Source organism: Falco rusticolus, chromosome 3, assembly GCF_015220075.1.
Source record: "Falco rusticolus isolate bFalRus1 chromosome 3, bFalRus1.pri, whole genome shotgun sequence".
Taxonomy (NCBI): Eukaryota; Metazoa; Chordata; class Aves; order Falconiformes; family Falconidae; genus Falco; species Falco rusticolus.
The window spans coordinates 74,444,937-74,461,613 of record NC_051189.1 but is presented as its reverse complement, the minus strand read 5'-3'; the positions used below and the strand labels follow the sequence as shown (position 1 = coordinate 74,461,613).

At 39.7% G+C, this 16,677-nt stretch overlaps 1 protein-coding gene across 1 annotated transcript; it reads right to left on the bottom strand.

Annotated features, from left to right (window-relative positions):
• Positions 1 to 778: 778 nt before the first annotated feature.
• On the bottom strand, positions 779 to 16,658 carry SDHA (succinate dehydrogenase complex flavoprotein subunit A). Its single transcript, XM_037380405.1, has 15 exons — positions 16,525 to 16,658; positions 13,175 to 13,261; positions 12,633 to 12,794; positions 12,087 to 12,230; positions 11,775 to 11,939; positions 10,375 to 10,523; positions 9,003 to 9,127; positions 7,610 to 7,778; positions 6,825 to 7,020; positions 5,884 to 6,055; positions 4,417 to 4,535; positions 3,932 to 4,043; positions 2,648 to 2,778; positions 2,019 to 2,132; positions 779 to 1,129 (listed from the first exon to the last, which is right to left on the bottom strand). The coding sequence occupies exons 1-15, from the start codon at positions 16,588 to 16,590 to the stop codon at positions 1,043 to 1,045; spliced, it is 1,998 nt and encodes a 665-aa protein (XP_037236302.1). The 5' UTR covers positions 16,591 to 16,658; the 3' UTR covers positions 779 to 1,042.
• Between the last annotated feature and the right edge of the window lie 19 nt (positions 16,659 to 16,677).

Here is a 16,677-nt window from a genome sequence, read left to right as displayed (position 1 = left end):
AAGGCGTATGAAACATTACTCGCGGCTTTTCCCATAAAAAGGCAAAGTCAAGATACAATCCCTTTTTCCCCTTTCTGCACGTGCAAGAGTAGCGCTTCGATGTGCTACTTTCCCCCAGACCCATCCCAACACCCTACTGTAAGGTAAAGAAATACTGCAAGAGTAAATATGGTGTATTCAATCCTTCCAGCCTTCACTGGCAACATTCCATCTTCTCCGTTTTTCCAGCAACAGCCAACATTCAGCAGGTTAGAAAACAAGAATTACCAAAAATTACAAAGTGCTTCATGCAATTGCAATCTGCAGGTACACTTCAGTCGCCCAAGAACTGGGAGCTGTTCACAGAAATGCTGCTAGAAACCGCTCAGCTGATGCCTTGCAAGTTACATCTTGGCACTAAAGCACACCAAGTTCAAGTTTTCAAAGTTTTCTGCAAAACTGCCCCTTGGTTCCTCTGAGAGAAAAGACAGTCTAGGAATTAAACACAGAACATGCCACAAAAAAGGCTGCAGAAGTTCCAGCGATATTAGCTATTAAGATTATATACTGTTTATGGTATATTTTGGAGGAAGTAGCTGGAGTAGAATTATCTTGTTTCCTCCAATAAAACAACAGTATGACATTTTTACAATTTTAGCTTTAGGAAAAAAGTTACTAGCACATTTTCGTAAAATTCAGCATCTCAGTCTTGTCTAAAGCTACTGCATTTCTAGTTCTTAAATATGGAACTATACATTCAAAATAAAGGCACTGATTATATACATAACAGCATATTCAATTACAAATACAAGACTTCTGATCACTTTATTTAGACACATTTTGTGTTTTCCCTGTCAGTTTTGACAGATGGGTGAAAGAGCATAAGCTGTCTTGCATTCCATTTTCATAATTGTACAGTAAACCAGCGCAGAATACAAGCTAGAGAAGCATTTAGTCAACATATTCCATTAACTGATAGTGACAACATTATTGTGATTTGCTTGTGCTATGCTTATGTACACTAACCCCCTCCCGGAGAGGGCTGCTAGTTAAACATAAAACACTAGTATGAGCGAATAGCAGGTGGGACAGTTGAGCAGTCTTCTTCATTCAACGTTCTGTCGATCACAGGTCTGTATTTCAGGGTAACCTAAAGTAAAAGGTAACAAAGAACTTTAATACAAACAAAACTTTTGTATCTAAACAAGACAGCCTAGCTAACCAGAATGATCAAACAACTGAATGACTTCATTGATGTTACATTAATTTCTCCATTATTCTTCTCCTTCCATAGAAAAATGGAAAAAAAAAACCCCACAACACAAGAAACATTTAAGTTCCACCAAGTTACCACTGACTGAGTTCCTTAAATGCAAAGCCTGACCAGAAGTAGTATCAGAAGACCAGTACTTGAAAAAGGCCTTTTTGACAAAAATAAAGTTATGGCTAAGGTTGCTAGCTCCTAGTTCTTTAAGTTAGGAAAGTCTTGGAGATAGAGAACCCAATGTATCAGTCAGGAGACTGAACTGAGTCACCCTATCTTCCTGTCCTCAGCAGCTATTCACGAAGAAGTGTTCTCACTTGTCCCCAAACTAGATTCAAGGAAGCTGGAGAATGGAGAAGAGGAAACAAAAAGGATTCAAAGAATGGGATAAAATACACAACACTCAAGATTTTTATAGGGTCTGACTTCAGTTCTATCTTTGAAATACCATAAAAACTTTGTGCTAAACACCAACAACAGGTTCTACAATCATCAGAGGAGAAGAAAAAGCTTTGAACTAGCCTGATAACAAGGGGAAAAACAATTCCAACTCAAATCAGTCACTTCCCAAAGATCAGCAGCAACTTCTCCCAGTTATGCCTGCTGCTCAACAACAGAATAAACATTCAATTTTTTGCTCTAGGTACACTGAACTATATGAAGTACCTCAGACAGCGACAATCATTTGCACTATTGTCATAGTATCAAGAGCAGTCTATGACACCAGCTGTCTGTTGACAGTGAGAAAGACTCACAAGCATCAGGCTCAACGTACCTTCCCAGATTGTATATCCACATATGAAAGGGTGTGCTTTCTCCAGTGCTCTTCAAATGGCTTCCGCTGTTGGCCTTGGAGTGGCTTAGAATAGTCAAACTCATCTATCCGTAACTAAGGAAAAATTAGGTTAGTATAGACCAAAAATTACATCTGCAACTCACTTTACAACCACATTATTAGTTGTGTTCCAATTACAGCTGTAACACAATGCGTTTCCTAATAGCCAGCAAGTTTTATCTTAACACTACCTAAGTCAAATTTTAAATACTGAGGCTTAGCAAGGACTTTAAGGTATTGCTCCCTGCATAGGACAACCATTCCGCTTGAAGTCCTGTTTACGTATTCACGACCTTATTATTACTATAGTCCTAGTTTAGACCTCTTTAATCAGATACACACATGGAACTCTTCTCTCAAGACTGTTATGCAATGTTGTATGTATTGATCATTTTATATATAACAAACGAGGACAGAGCAGATGGGACCCCAAACAAATACTACACTAATCTTAACTCAAGATTCTGAAGGCTATACTCTGAAGAAATTAAAACTTTTTAAGTAATCCATCTGAGGACACATAACAAGGAAATTCAATCCTACATCCATGTCACAGAAAATATTTATACCTTATAGTCCTCTCTGGCATGAGCACCCCGGGATTCTTTGCGAGCCTCCGCACCATAAATGGTTTGTAGAGCACAAAGCATCAGGTTTTGCAGTTCAAGGGTCTCCACCAAGTCAGTGTTCCACACAATACCTAGTAAAATATTAAAACACTATGGAAGTTGTTCTACAAACAAATTATTCCTCAATTTACTTCTGTCCTATTGCTGAAACTTAAGATTCGAACTAGCCAATACTCTACCCTACCGCAGTCACAGTACTCTGCAATACTGAATTACTATTGCCTGCAACGCTCAGTAACAATTCCTATACCCCAAAAATCATAACGAATCTTAGACAAATTCAGTAGTTCTACCAGATGTCTCTGTGTTGTCTACCATGTCTACCAGATGTTGCATGTGTACTACTGAGATAAAATTACACCATAGATTCTCACCTGCTTTATATTATAGCTACAATTCAGTCACCATACCTTGTTTCAGATTACAAGATCTGGGCTAGATGGTAGCTCTTTTAAGTAGATCCTTAGCAGATCCTTTCCAACCCACCCTGAGAGAGAAAACCAAACCTGCTAGTTATACAAGGTAGTTCTTCATTTAAGTATCTCTAAGGTGGACCCAAGTTCACCTGCATGAATGTATCTTCTTTTTGATTCCCTACACTCTTAAGCTACTGTAACACTTTTCTTGATGCTTGGTGACAGCTGTCCCAGAAAGCCAGCTCTACCTTCAGCATTAGGATACATCCAATAGCAGTAGTTGGAGAGAAATAAACAATGCAAGTAGAAAAAAGGTACATAATCAGCTGTACTTAATTAACCAAGTTCTCCTAAGATACACTGCAAAGCATGGCAATATCTGTGTGCAGTGCTATCTGCTCAGCTAAAGAACAAGAACTGAGTGCTCAGCCTATGAATAGTCTGGCTGCCTTTTTGCAACTCCCTGGCCTTTTCAGAAGATACTAACAAAGTTTATCTTGGTATAGGAACAACTTTGGATTATGTTCTGAGAGAACAGCAGTTAGTACCTTATACAGTTAAATCCGATTTCAGTCTCTGCGTCTTTAAAGAGTATGCTAGCAAAAAGTGACCGGTAAGACCAAGTACTTTGCAAATTACAATGTTTAGTCGGGCTCTAAAAAATATTTTGAGAGATTCAAAATGGTCAGTCTTTAGCCAAAGTTTAAAAAGGTTTACAGAAGAAAAAAGAAAGAAAAAAAACCCCAAACCACAACACTTTTTCTCAGCAAGTACTCTGGCCAAGATGTATTCTTTGCTATCAAATTACCTCTGTCAAATGTCTTTAGATGAGCCAGATCACTATAAATTTGGCTAAGTTTTTCACAGCCTTCTTGGAGTACAGAACCAGTACGAAATACAGCAGCATGGTTTTGCATTGCCTGCAAGACAGTAAAACAAAATCAGTTTCATGTACTGCACATGCGTAACATCCAATGTAACTTCATTAGTTCCAGCAGAGCTTGATGTAGAGCTGTTTTGACTTCAAATAAGTTTGCAGCCTGAGGAAAAAACCTCCTGCTCACCTCAAACAGAGAAAATCCCACTCTATTATACAGTAGGTAAACTACCCAAGAGGAATAACCACGACAGGAAAAAGAAACTAATGAAACTGGTACAGCCTTTGCTGAGCAGTCTTCTCACGCTGCTTTTACTTCTGCAAGGCAAATCTTGAAGTGTACTTCACAAAGTGACCAAAACCCCTGTTGCTTTCAGCTTCTCTCACCTCACACTTGAGAGCTTCACCAGGCTTACCTTCTGCATGTTAAGTCGCACTTCTGAAGTTCTTATGGTTCCATTAGCAAATCTTAATTTGTCAAGATTAGCAACTGACTCTTCACCAGCATTTGGTTTAATGGAGGGAACTGGCTCTCCTAGTAAGAAAGTTTCAGTAAGTTTAGTAGGTTGGGTTTGGGTTTGGTTTCTGGCACGTTCATAGACTAGCAACTAGTAAAAGTCAGACTTGACTAAAACAATCAGTTTTCTTCCTCTGACTTACAGGTTAACTATAAAACTTCCCTGAACTCCCACCGATAGTATCCATACACTTAAATGTTATAGAGTTCTTAATGGAATATATGACTTGCATTCTTTCCTGTGACAGTTCACAGGAAACTTAATAGTCTGGCTAAATTCTACTGTTAATTCCTTAAAAACAGTACTTGATGCAAATTCTTCTAAACTACGGAATAAGCCTGTGCCTTCCTACCACTTTCTCCTGTACTTTCGTTGCTTCCTCAGCTCCAAACCTCCCGCCCTTTCTTGGATCTGTTAAGGGACCAGTTGATAAGCTTGGCAGTTACATGCGAGCTCTGCATCTTACCTCTAATACTGGAACCCATCTGTTAACGGATAACAAATCAAACACAACATCTTACCAGCACACCGCATCTCACTTGTAACTTCACATTCAGACTAATGAAAACCCTCCTGCAACTTCAAACTCAAAGAAGCCACAGAAAGATCCAAATATATGTTTGCACAAAGCCAGAGCCAACAGGCAACTGCTAGATCTAAACTGATTCCATCAGGAACCATCACTCTGTGCACTTTGTGTAGGCAGACTGATAAAACAGTCTTATTAATTTGGACATTAAGCAATGAGAAAATAGATTACTACTATAGACTTCAGCTGCTCTGGCAATATAACTGCCCCTTACAGTATTTTGTCAGGGGGTTGGGTGGGGTTGTTTTGTTTTCTCAGCTCAGTAACTGTTCTGAACCAGATTATTTAAAAATAATATTCAGCAGTGATAATCTACATATATAGAATGAGACGTTAGGATTTTAATATCTATCACTTATCACTCACATTTGCAGTTTACCTTATAAATCAACAAGGTGGCAGCAAATTCCACCATACACACATGTGAAGTGTAAGACAGAGTACCTTTTGAATGTAGAAAATGCATGCAGGATGTAGAGAAGTAAGTCTCCATATTCAATATTCTGTTTTGTTAGTTTGTGAAAAGTCTCAACTGTTTTTGTCAATAGCATTGACCTAATTCTAGTTTTAAAAAGTTTTAAACTCACAAAGCAAATGTTAATATCAAACATTTGCATAGCAAAGAACATGCCTATAAAAAGCATAAACACAGATTTCTGCCTTTTCTAATGAATAAGAGTCTATGTCTAGCATTCTGAATTTGAATCGGGTAGCAACTCTTTGTTGAGTGGAAATGAAATCATAAAGGCAAGTGTCTCTGAAAAAGCGAGACTTACCAGGCTTGCATGTCTCTGCAATAGTAAGGGCACAAGCACGACCAAAAACCACTAAATCCAGAAGTGAGTTTGCTCCAAGTCGATTTGCGCCATGGACAGATGCAGAGGCTGCTTCCCCACAAGCATATAAACCAGGTACGACTTTATCCTCACCATTCACATGTGTAATGACCTATAATTTCAGACAGTCAATTAATACTCATTTCTTAAACAGTTTATAATATTGCAAACCTCTATCTGCCAAGACCATGTGCATGTAAGGATGACACAAAGCAATTTAAAGTTTTCTCCAACTCTAAACCCATGAATACATTACTTCTATAAGGGTAAGTAGTAATACTGCATAAATACAGATGGCCTTAAAACATAAGATTTCTTTAGCTATGCTTATGAGGAGTACATGGCTCTGTTTTATCACAACTTGCACCAAGTCAAAAAAGCACAGGGAGAAAGTCTGAACTGGGCGCATTTTTAAGGCAAAATTTTACGTTAAGAAAAATAACAAGTATGATATACTGAAAAATACAGCTGACACCATTACATTGACTTTAACTATTATAAGTTAGAGGAATCTGCTTCAGTGTAGAGATTACGAGGCACAGAGAGTTAATATACATTGAGTTATAGACTTAGTAGAGTCTTTGTTCAACTATATCATCCTAAACTTGATATAACAGAATTGTTGTCAGACACAATAGTGACTTCATTTTAGAATTTTCTTGGAACTCCCATCTCCAGATGGACTGGAACATGGTTTTCAAGTTATTAAAAAAAACAAATCAGACTGTGTGCTTTAAGTACTCTGAAATCATTAATTTAATATTATTATTGTTATTCATCATCCTCACATTTATAAAAATCATCATTAATGCTTTTATATCTGGAAAATGTTTTCCTATTATTATGATAAAGAAATAGGAGAAGTTACGTATATTACTTACCTGTCCTTTGTAGTTAGTAGGAATACCTCCCATATTATAATGCACAGTAGGCAGAACAGGAATAGGCTCTTTAGTGACATCAACTCCAGCAAATATCATAGCTGTTTCCGAAATTCCTGGGAGACGGGTTGCTAGCTGCTGTGGTGGTAGGTGGTGCAACTGCAAGTATACATGGTCTTTTTCAGGACCACAACCCCTACCAAAAAAAAAAAAAAAAAAGCAATCCACCAATTGAAATACGTAACTGGAATTCTGCAAACACTAGTAATATTTCTGATCCAATTTATTTCATTTGTCAGGAAAACACCCCTATTTTTTTCAAAAGTTATCTGACAAAAATGACCATCTAGTATATTGAAAAGACTGCTGAAGCTGGCAGCATTTAAGCTTATTTTTCACCTCCCACCTTTCTTTTCACAATAATTCACAGTATTTAAACCCCACTATCTCTGCAGAAATATGTAAAAATCAAAGAGTTAGTCAAGAGAACAGAGCACTAAGTTACCTCCATTGTTTGCAGTATGAGCTTATACATTAAAGCTTCTTTGAGCAACTGTCTAAATGCACCAAATTCAGACAGGAGGCTCCTAACATCTTGTGTTCCCTCAGTATCATTAGAAATTTACAAGGAAAATTTCTGCCCTGCCGTGCATGCTGAATTCAGCTAACAGTTATTAAAGCTCACTCCCACGAATTGTCAGGTGTTTATCAAATGAACTATTGCACTGTACACAGTCTAGTATAAATTATTTATTCTGCAGCTTCATTAAGAGTATTTAACTAACCTTCCTTCACGGATTTCTATGGTCATAGAACGAGACACTACATCCCTGGAAGCCAGATCCTTAGCAACAGGTGCGTATCTCTCCATAAATCTTTCCCCTTGACTGTTAATTAGAATACCTCCCTCTCCACGACATCCTTCCGTTATAAGGCAGCCAGCCCCATAGATACCTGTCAAGAAAGAAAATACCATCAAATGAGATAATTATCTAGACAGCTTCAGAATGATCAGGATTAAACAAACAAGGTCATCTTAAAATAATGCAAATCAGTCACAGAGGTGGATTTTATTCCACCTTAATCGTACCACTAGGAACTGCCCTCCAGGACTGCTTAGAAACAAGTCCTGTTATTCCTTTCACTCTTTCCAAAAGGTAAGCAAGTTGATTTGGAACACCCAGAATATCTAAAGATATTAGAACTGGAAGAGATCTGCACCCATCAATAAGTCAGGAGAATTTTACAAAGACTATGTGGACCTTCAGCAATTACTTTGTTCAAGATTTTGAAGTAAACCAGAAGTTGATTATCTCAAAGCTAGTTTGCTCATTTTTGTTCCCTCTTCTGCTATGTTAAGGCAGTACGGGATGGCTTCAAGTTGTGTGGAATGTCCAAGCTTACTCAGTTTTCTTTTCCTTTAGAGAATGAAGGCCTACCTATTAGCCTTTAAGCACTGGTCATCATAGAAAACAAAAATGCTAACCAACTCATGCACTTGATCCTTATGTTAAAAGCTACAGATTTATCACACAAGCAGTGAAGCTTCTTTGACTGGAAAAACCTTAGTTAAGTCAAATGAACATTGGATCTCTGTGATAACATCGTAAAATTAAGTGAACAATTGAAAAATTTTCATCGCTCATCACAAGTTAATACTAAGGGTTTAATTACCTAAATTAAAGAAGTTTTTTAGTTTGTGACCATTGTTCACAGCTTAGATACTGATCCTGTGCTATAAAACCAGAGTCCTAAATATGTAGCTTTAGTTCAACTACCCCACTTCCACAGAAGTCATTCCCTAACATTTCCAACTATCCCATTGCTCCTGTATCTAATGTCAAACTCTTTAATGTTTTAAAGACAAAAGGAAACATAAGTTTTAAGAGGCGAAATGGTTTCAGCTTGGAATTCATAAAACCTGTTAGTATTGTAAAGACAGCACCTCAAAACAGTTAACTAATGGTCTTTAAATTAGAACAGCTGAGATTTCTCAAATTATAAGTACTACTCTCAGATTTATATTCACCTGCAGTTGCAGACAAGTCTGAACATCTGTCACAGGCAACTAATGAAGTGCTGCAGAAAAGTGCAAACTGACTTGAGTGGATTTTAAAACAATAAAAAAAATCAGTTCAACTCATTAAAAATAATGTTGTATTATTTAATATTCTGTACCTGTAGGGTGAAACTGTACAAATTCCAAGTCCTGGCATGGAAGACCAGCTCGTGTAACCATAGCAGTGCCATCACCTGTACTAGTATGAGCAGATGTACAACTGAAGTAAGTGCGGCCGTACCCACTATGGAACACAAAAGTTAACAGAATTAGCAAGGAAGGGATGATGATGATGATGATGATAAACACATCGCTGTCACATACCACTCAACTATGCTGTTTCCACAACAGTGGAAATAGACCAGAGCATTAATAAGCAAAATGCATAAGTTTTGCCATGTCCTGTACCAAGTCAAACCAAAATAAAACAAAATAGGTATTGCCCCTTTTATGCTCAACCACATTTGAAAAACAGCTGGTGACAGAGGATGCAAGAAAGAGAGTAACAATTCCAAAGCAGCATAGTTAAGTTAGTATGAGAAGCCTTTTTGCCTGAAAAAATTACTCCAGAAAGTTCTCTCAATTCAATACCTTAAGACTTCTTTCAAACTATTACCAACAGTTTTATCAAAAATAGCTTATAACAGTGATTTATATCCTCAGTATGGCCCCAATTTTATATTCTTAGGTTTCAAAACTTAGTTGTCTAAAATCAGGTATTAAACATGAATTCTTAGGCCTAAAACAACTAGATTCACTTTGAATGTTATTGAGAACCGCCAATACTCCCAATTTCAGGAAAAACTCTCAGAAGAAATATCAATTTACATATTGTATACACCTCAAAATATGCAAGTATGAAAACAGCCCTGGCTTTAATCAAGCCAAATCATCAAGGCAACCAAACAAAGTATTTTTTCTTTGACAGATATGTTACAGATATTTTGCATACTGAAACAGATAGAAGACAGCCATGAGCAGCAAAAGACTAATGCATGTAGTATTCTAACATATACAAACTTTTGCAACCAAGTAATGCTAAGTTAGACTCATCTTTTGGTAATTTCATCCTGCAACAATTAGACTACAATGTTGGTATCTTATTGTAACAGATTCTCCAGAATTTTGAAAATGGCTGTTTCCTACAGGACACTCAGAACCTTACAGATATACACACGTTGGTAGCATTGCAACAATGTCTGCTTTACGCAGGACATTTTAAAAATCTAAGACCATTTGGATATATTCTTACATATTCCAACTTTGAATTCTAGAACAATGACAAAGTTAAACCTCATACTAAATTTATACTTCATCACAAAATTAGTATGTGCCTTCTTTCAGAGGGAAAGACTGATTTTAGTTATGTTGCTTTTGATCAAAGGAGGGGGGTGAACATATAAATTGTGTTTCTCATGTCAACATGTCATCCCCATAGACTTCCAACTAGTAGCATGCTCAAGTTTCTGTCCATCACAAGCATTACATTACCCCGTGGCAATGACAGTGTTCTTTGCTCTGAAACGATGTATAGTGCCATCTTCTATGCAAAGGGCAATAACACCACGACATTCTCCATTCTCCATAAGGAGGTCCAAGGCAAAATATTCAACAAAGTAGCTTGTATCGTATCTTAGGGACTGGAGAAAAACAGAAGAAAGAACTTTTAAGAAAAATCCGGAAACCAAAGTAAACTCTCTTCAAAACTGTCAAAGGAGATGGACTGTATCAAGATAAAAACCACCCCCATCAACTTTCAGGGAAGCCAGTTTCCTCACAGATCATTAAAATTCACTAATAAATCCATTCTAGCTTAAAGAGACACAAGTTACCTTACACTTAATTCTGGGGAGTCATAGCTAGTCAGCAAGACCTGTTTGTTTTTTTTTTATACACTTGTCAACACTTTAGTCAGCTACGGTACTTGATACATGTACAAGCATGTTTTACTTAACCTCTCACAGAGAAGCAGAATACATCTCCAGGAGCCTAGTATACAGCAGAAACAGCAGGCATCAAGTCAAACATTCTTTCATGCCCTCAAGGATCAGACCAATGTTTGGCAGCACTAAGCATTTGCATTGCAACAGCATATATATGTGAACCTGAAGGAGAGCAATTAGCTAGCTACTATGTAAATAAAAAAACCATTAGCTACTAGGTACTTCATTTCAGGTTTCAAGTAGCTTACTACCAATTTAAAAGAATCCATTCTTTCTTCAATTATCGTTTGTAGAATTGGTAGGAAAGATGCTAAAGCAGTAGTCACTTACTTGCCATACAGCAAGCTCAGAAATGCACAGTAGGCCTTCTCGCATTTACAACTCTAGTTTCTCCCTGTTCAAAGATGAGTGAAAGAAAACTGCCTTGTTCCTCTTTTCAGAGTTTCCCAATGCTGCTGTCTCAGATTTTTTGAAAAAAGGTGGGGGGGTGGGGGGAGGTTTACATAAATTCTTTTTGTGTCTAGTTAACAGACACAAAGATATTAACAGTGAAAAACTACTCCAGAGCACAAAGCTAACAGTGCATACTAATAAACACCCATTGTCTTCCCAAGAGCCATTATATTTACAATCTTTCACTTTATTCTGTTTCTGTGTACTCCTGATAAAAAACAAGCACCACCTAGACTACACCCTTGTACAATACCTCAGGAAGGAAGGAAGGAAATCCAGAACTGTTATTAGTCATTCCCCTGGACTCCTCATTCATATGTTAACAGGTACACATTTTGTATTTTGGCGTTTTGTTTGGTTGAGTGTTTGGGGTTTTTTTCTGTGGGGTGGTGGTTTTCCTCTCCCCCCTCCCTCAAACTCCAGGGGGGGGAAGAAAAAAAATCGTCATTAGTTGCAAATACAAATCCAAACCAAATTTACCTCACAGCTACTTACCCTGCCATACAGAGTATGTAACAGTGAGTGTCCTGTCCTGTCTGCAACACAACAGCATCTGTGAGCCTGTCCTCCTTTTCCAAACTGAAGACTCTGTCCACCAAATGCACGCTGATAGATTTTTCCTTCTTCAGTTCTGCTGAACGGCATCCCATAATTTTCCAGCTGTTGACCCCAAATACAAGCATTAGAAATTCTTGTGCATAACAATCCAACAAGTTATTTTACTATCTTCCCAGTAAGAAGATCTCTTTGGAAGCTAGCCCGTGTTATAAATACTTAACATCTGACATCAATTCCAGTGAGCCTCACCTCTATCACCGCAGCTGGGGCTTGCTCAGTCATGTAGTGTATGGCATCCTGGTCACCCAGCCAATCAGACCCTTTCACTGTGTCATAGAAATGCCACCTCCAGTTATCATCCTCCATGTTTCCCAAAGCAGCGTTGATCCCTCCCTGAAAGTGAAAATCCATTTTCCTGGAATTATACTACTAAAGTACAGTTTTAATAGGTTTTCCTCATTTCTGTTGAAAAATCACATACCATTTATTTTATGCCTCTGTGCAAGAAATACAGTAAAGTCAGATTTAACATGGCTATGAAAAACCCATGCAATTTATCAGTTTCACAATGGCTCTTCTGTTTTGTGTAACACAATGAATTCCAAAGTTACACTGAATGCAGTGAAAAAGCACTGAATAGAATCTAAACATATAGTGCCCTCCAAAATAGTTTTGACTAGATATGCAATATTTATAAAGGAAGACTGGCCTTGAAACATGATGATCATGTGCATATCCAAACCAGCTTTTGAACAGCATGCATTTTTTAAACATTTGTTCTACCTCATTTCTCACCTGTGCAGCAACAGTATGAGATCTGGTGGGAAACAGCTTTGTAACACATGCTGTATTAAATCCAGCTTCTGACAAACCAAATGCAGCCCGCAGACCTGCTCCTCCTGCACCCACAACAACTGCATCAAATTCATGGTCCACTACTGGATATTGTGTAGAAATCTGGAGAAATAAATCTGTTGGTTATGATCACAAACATTTCAAGCTAGGTCAAACTTAATTTTCATGGAGACATAAGCAGCATAGGTTTAACATTCTTAAGAGACTCTTGCAGCAAAGGCTGCGTCTGTTACCTACTCTCTTATGTAGAAACTATCATTACAGTTGGACTCCATGATCTCTCATTACAGCTGGACTCCATGATCTTGAAGGTCCTTTCTAATCTAAATGATTCTATGATTAAAAACCCCCATGCAGTCAAGCAACTTAATCTCCTACATACTTGAATACAACATTGCACTAAAAGCCTGGTTCTTTCATGTCTCTCAAGCATGAAGTATATTATCTAGCGTTACTTAAGATACAAAAAAGTACAAACATACCGAATCAGAAACCTTCGTAGAAGCATTTTTCTTTCCATAGACTGTGAAGTGTAAATTACGTGCAAGAGTCTGGCATGCCGCTGGCCACTACGGAAAGAGGTCAAGACAACTACTGTAGAACAAATATTTCCACAAAGGAGACTCAGCATTCTCAGCTACCCCACAATTATAACAAACCTTTAATTCCCACTGATACCAGATATATAAGAATATTTTATCAACATATTTCAGAGCTACATGCAATGATGTTCTGGCTTTCCTATATTCATACCCAGGGGAATAAAAATAAATAATATTAAAAAAAAAAAGACAAAAAAATTTTGACTGGATGAGAGAATGGCCTAACAGACTATTATTTACTTCACTAGCACTAACTAGTCTCTCAGACCTATCTGAGGCTGCACTGACAGAAGAATATGTTTGCAATTAATGCTGTAGTAGTCTTGCATATTTTTTTCATAAGTAAACAAAGATGAAGACAGCTTTATGGGAACCACAGGAATTAATGAAAAATGCCTCTCATGTCAAGCAATCCTCAGAAACTGAATTACTTCAGGTGGTCAAGAATTATGAAGATAAAATTAGGTGGTAGGGAAATCTGTTCCAGCTCATCATTGCTTTGCAAGTCAAGAGATATTTCTCTTGTTCTCATTCTCTATTAATTAGTGACCAACTTAGAACCATTTATTAATCCCTAAATGAAGCACAATGGCACAGTTTTCCTGTTCTGTAAAGTTATTTCCTCTTCCCTGGCATGTTCAAAACAAAACCAAAAAAACCCAGCACCCAAAACTACCCAGTATCCAGTCCTTGCTCTGGCAGGTTAAAACAATCAGAATTTTAGTCTCCGCCATATAAATCTCCAATGTCTTAGAACCTGGTATTCCTTCTTCACCCCAATCAGAAAAATACACCTAATTCCACATGTATGATTGCTGAGAGCAGCAACACAAAGTCATCCTAGTGACACATGCAGTGACATCAGCAGTGCCTGACTTGAAATATATCCTGAAATGCGCTGGAGAGATACTTGCCTTTTCCAGCAACTGTTATATCCATGCTTTGATCATCCTATAATATGCTAACAAACAGGTGTTCCCTCCCTACCACTTCTAAATGCCTCCTATCTCTTGCCCCATCCCTGAAGTGAACTACAGTACACTTTCCTCAACCTATCTTTGTAATTTCTCATACTAGTTTCTCCAAATTATCTTCTTGCATAACAGTGAACCTAATGCGTCATCGTATTTGCTAACACACTTCTGGGTTTTACAGCCATCCTTAAATAAAGATCAGTCTTAACACCTATTCATAAAGGAGTTCCACCAGTACCCTCCTCTAGGCATTACTCTCCCCCTTCCACCCTACAGTGTTACCACACTTTGGGGCAGTTCCACACCCATCTTCACTCCCGTATTAACCACCGTTCATTAGGATTTCACATACAGAATCAGCTCAGATACCTCACTGACAGCCAGATGAAATCTAGGTACCACATGCAATTTATCTGCAAAACAGCACTCCAACAATCACAGCTCAAGCTAAAATAGTGTCCCCTCTACCCAAATTGCTTCCACAGGCCTGAGTGCAACTGAAGTTAGGCTAGCAGAACTCTAATTGACATGGCAGGCGACACTACACACTTTAAACATAGTGGCCATGCATTCTCTAGCACATACCTGCCACTGCTCATTTCCAAAATGTTCCAGCAACAATACACTTTTTTACTGCAACAAATTCTTTCTTGTAGGTGAGCAACAATACATTTGGTTATTACATAAAGCAATTCAAAGAAAATCTTTACTGTATGTAAAGACAGCACACAACAAGCAGGTTTGTATCTACTTAGTATTGCTCAAAGAAAGTGTAAATGACTGAGGGGAAAAAACACTACCAAAAAGACCAAAACCCAAGAGCTATAAACTGTGGTTATGCCCTAAAGCCCCAAAAGAAATTGTTTAATCTGAGGGGAGGAAAAAAGTAGGTCAATCTGCTGCTGCAATCTCCAGTCACAATTCTACCACAATGCCCTGCAACTAATTTCAGTCTAAAAAAACTTATTTTCCAAAGGTGCTATAAAAAGTTATCAAATATATTTTGCATCACAGGACTCTGGAAATAATCTAAAAAAACCCCAAACCCACACCACCTCACTGTTTAGCAGATTGTTTTTCTTTTAATATCTAAGCTTCCACATAACAGTTTCCAGAACAGCTATTCCCATCCACACAGGCTTTTTTGTTAAAGCTATGTGGAAGAATTTCTGCTGCCACTAAATTTTGTTCAGAATGAGTCTGAACAAAAGTCCACAAAGCAGAAAAAATGTTACACTAGATTTGAGAAAACACCGATCACACTAATCCGGAACTGTTGTGCTACCAGGAACATCACAGCCCTCAAGAAATTTAAGGTCCAGTCAGGGCTTGTTCACTGCCATCTACAACATGATGACACTTTAAGCCTTTCTCCCTCTCAATAGTTCATCTCTTCTGTGCTTGCTTTGTAAGACAGGGACAACTACAGCTGCATTTTACAGGGTCCTTTTTCCACACGTTTATCGTTTGTAATCCCAAACTCATTATGGACACAAACCGCGAGAACAGTGGAAAGAAACTGAAACTCCCACTTCACCAGCGAAAAATCCAAGCCTTCAGTAAGGACTGCTTACAGATCAGCTAAAACAACACTTTCACACATTTAAGACGCACATGCTGGAAGCAGCTGCTAGCCAGATGTGAGCCACATGCAGACGTAACACCAGCTTCACACGCAGGTCCACAAGGAGCCAACTTTCTGCCCCGACGCCGGGGCTGCAAGGCGCTCCACCTGCCTGGCCCCAGCACCGCCGCCACCCGCTGCCGCCCTCCGCCCCTCAGGGAGCCCGCTCACGGCCTGAGGCTACGGCGCTGGCTTCCCGCGGCCCGGCCGTGCCCACAGCCCGTTACCGCCCAGCTGCCTGCCCCGGGGCCCAGCAGCAGGGCCGGCCCCGTTTCCAAAAAAGAACCGGAGGCACCGAGCCTGCCGAGGGGGCTCTCGGCCCCACACGGCGCCGCTGCCGCTGCCCAGCCGCGGCTCCCTGCGCCAGGCGGGTGCTCGCCACCAAGGTCACCGGGGAGACAGCGAGTACGGGCCGCAGCACGCCGCGCCGCGGGGGAGGGCGGGCCGGGAGGGGGCCAGGCGCGTTACCCCGCCGCGGCCCCGGGGGGGCAGGAGACGCGCGGGGGCCCCAGGCCCCTCTCCCTCCCCAACGGGCGTCTCCGCACCAGCCCCGCGGCCTGGCCCTTTCCCCTCCGCCGGGGCGCCGGCGGCCGGGCAGGGCAGCGCGGAGCGGGCCGAGAGCAGCCACTCACCGCCCGCACCGCCGGCCGCAGCCAGCGCTTCGCCAAGCTCCGCGAAGCCGCTACCGCCACCGCCATTTCGCACGGAGCCCGAGGCGCAGACAAGGGCGCACGCGCGAGAGCGCCGCTACCAGCACCACTACCCCGAGGCTCGGCGGGAGAGAC

Coding starts and splice junctions, on each gene's coding strand:
- SDHA (XM_037380405.1), bottom strand. CDS start 16,590: ATGGCGGTGGCGGTAGCGGCTTCGCGGAGCTTGGCGAAGCGCTGGCTG. Junction 12,795..13,174: donor CTACGAAGGTTTCTGATTCG/GTATGTTTGTAC, acceptor TTATTTCTCCAG/ATTTCTACACAATATCCAGT. Junction 2,133..2,647: donor ATGCCAGAGAGGACTATAAG/GTATAAATATTT, acceptor ATTTTTCCTTAG/TTACGGATAGATGAGTTTGA.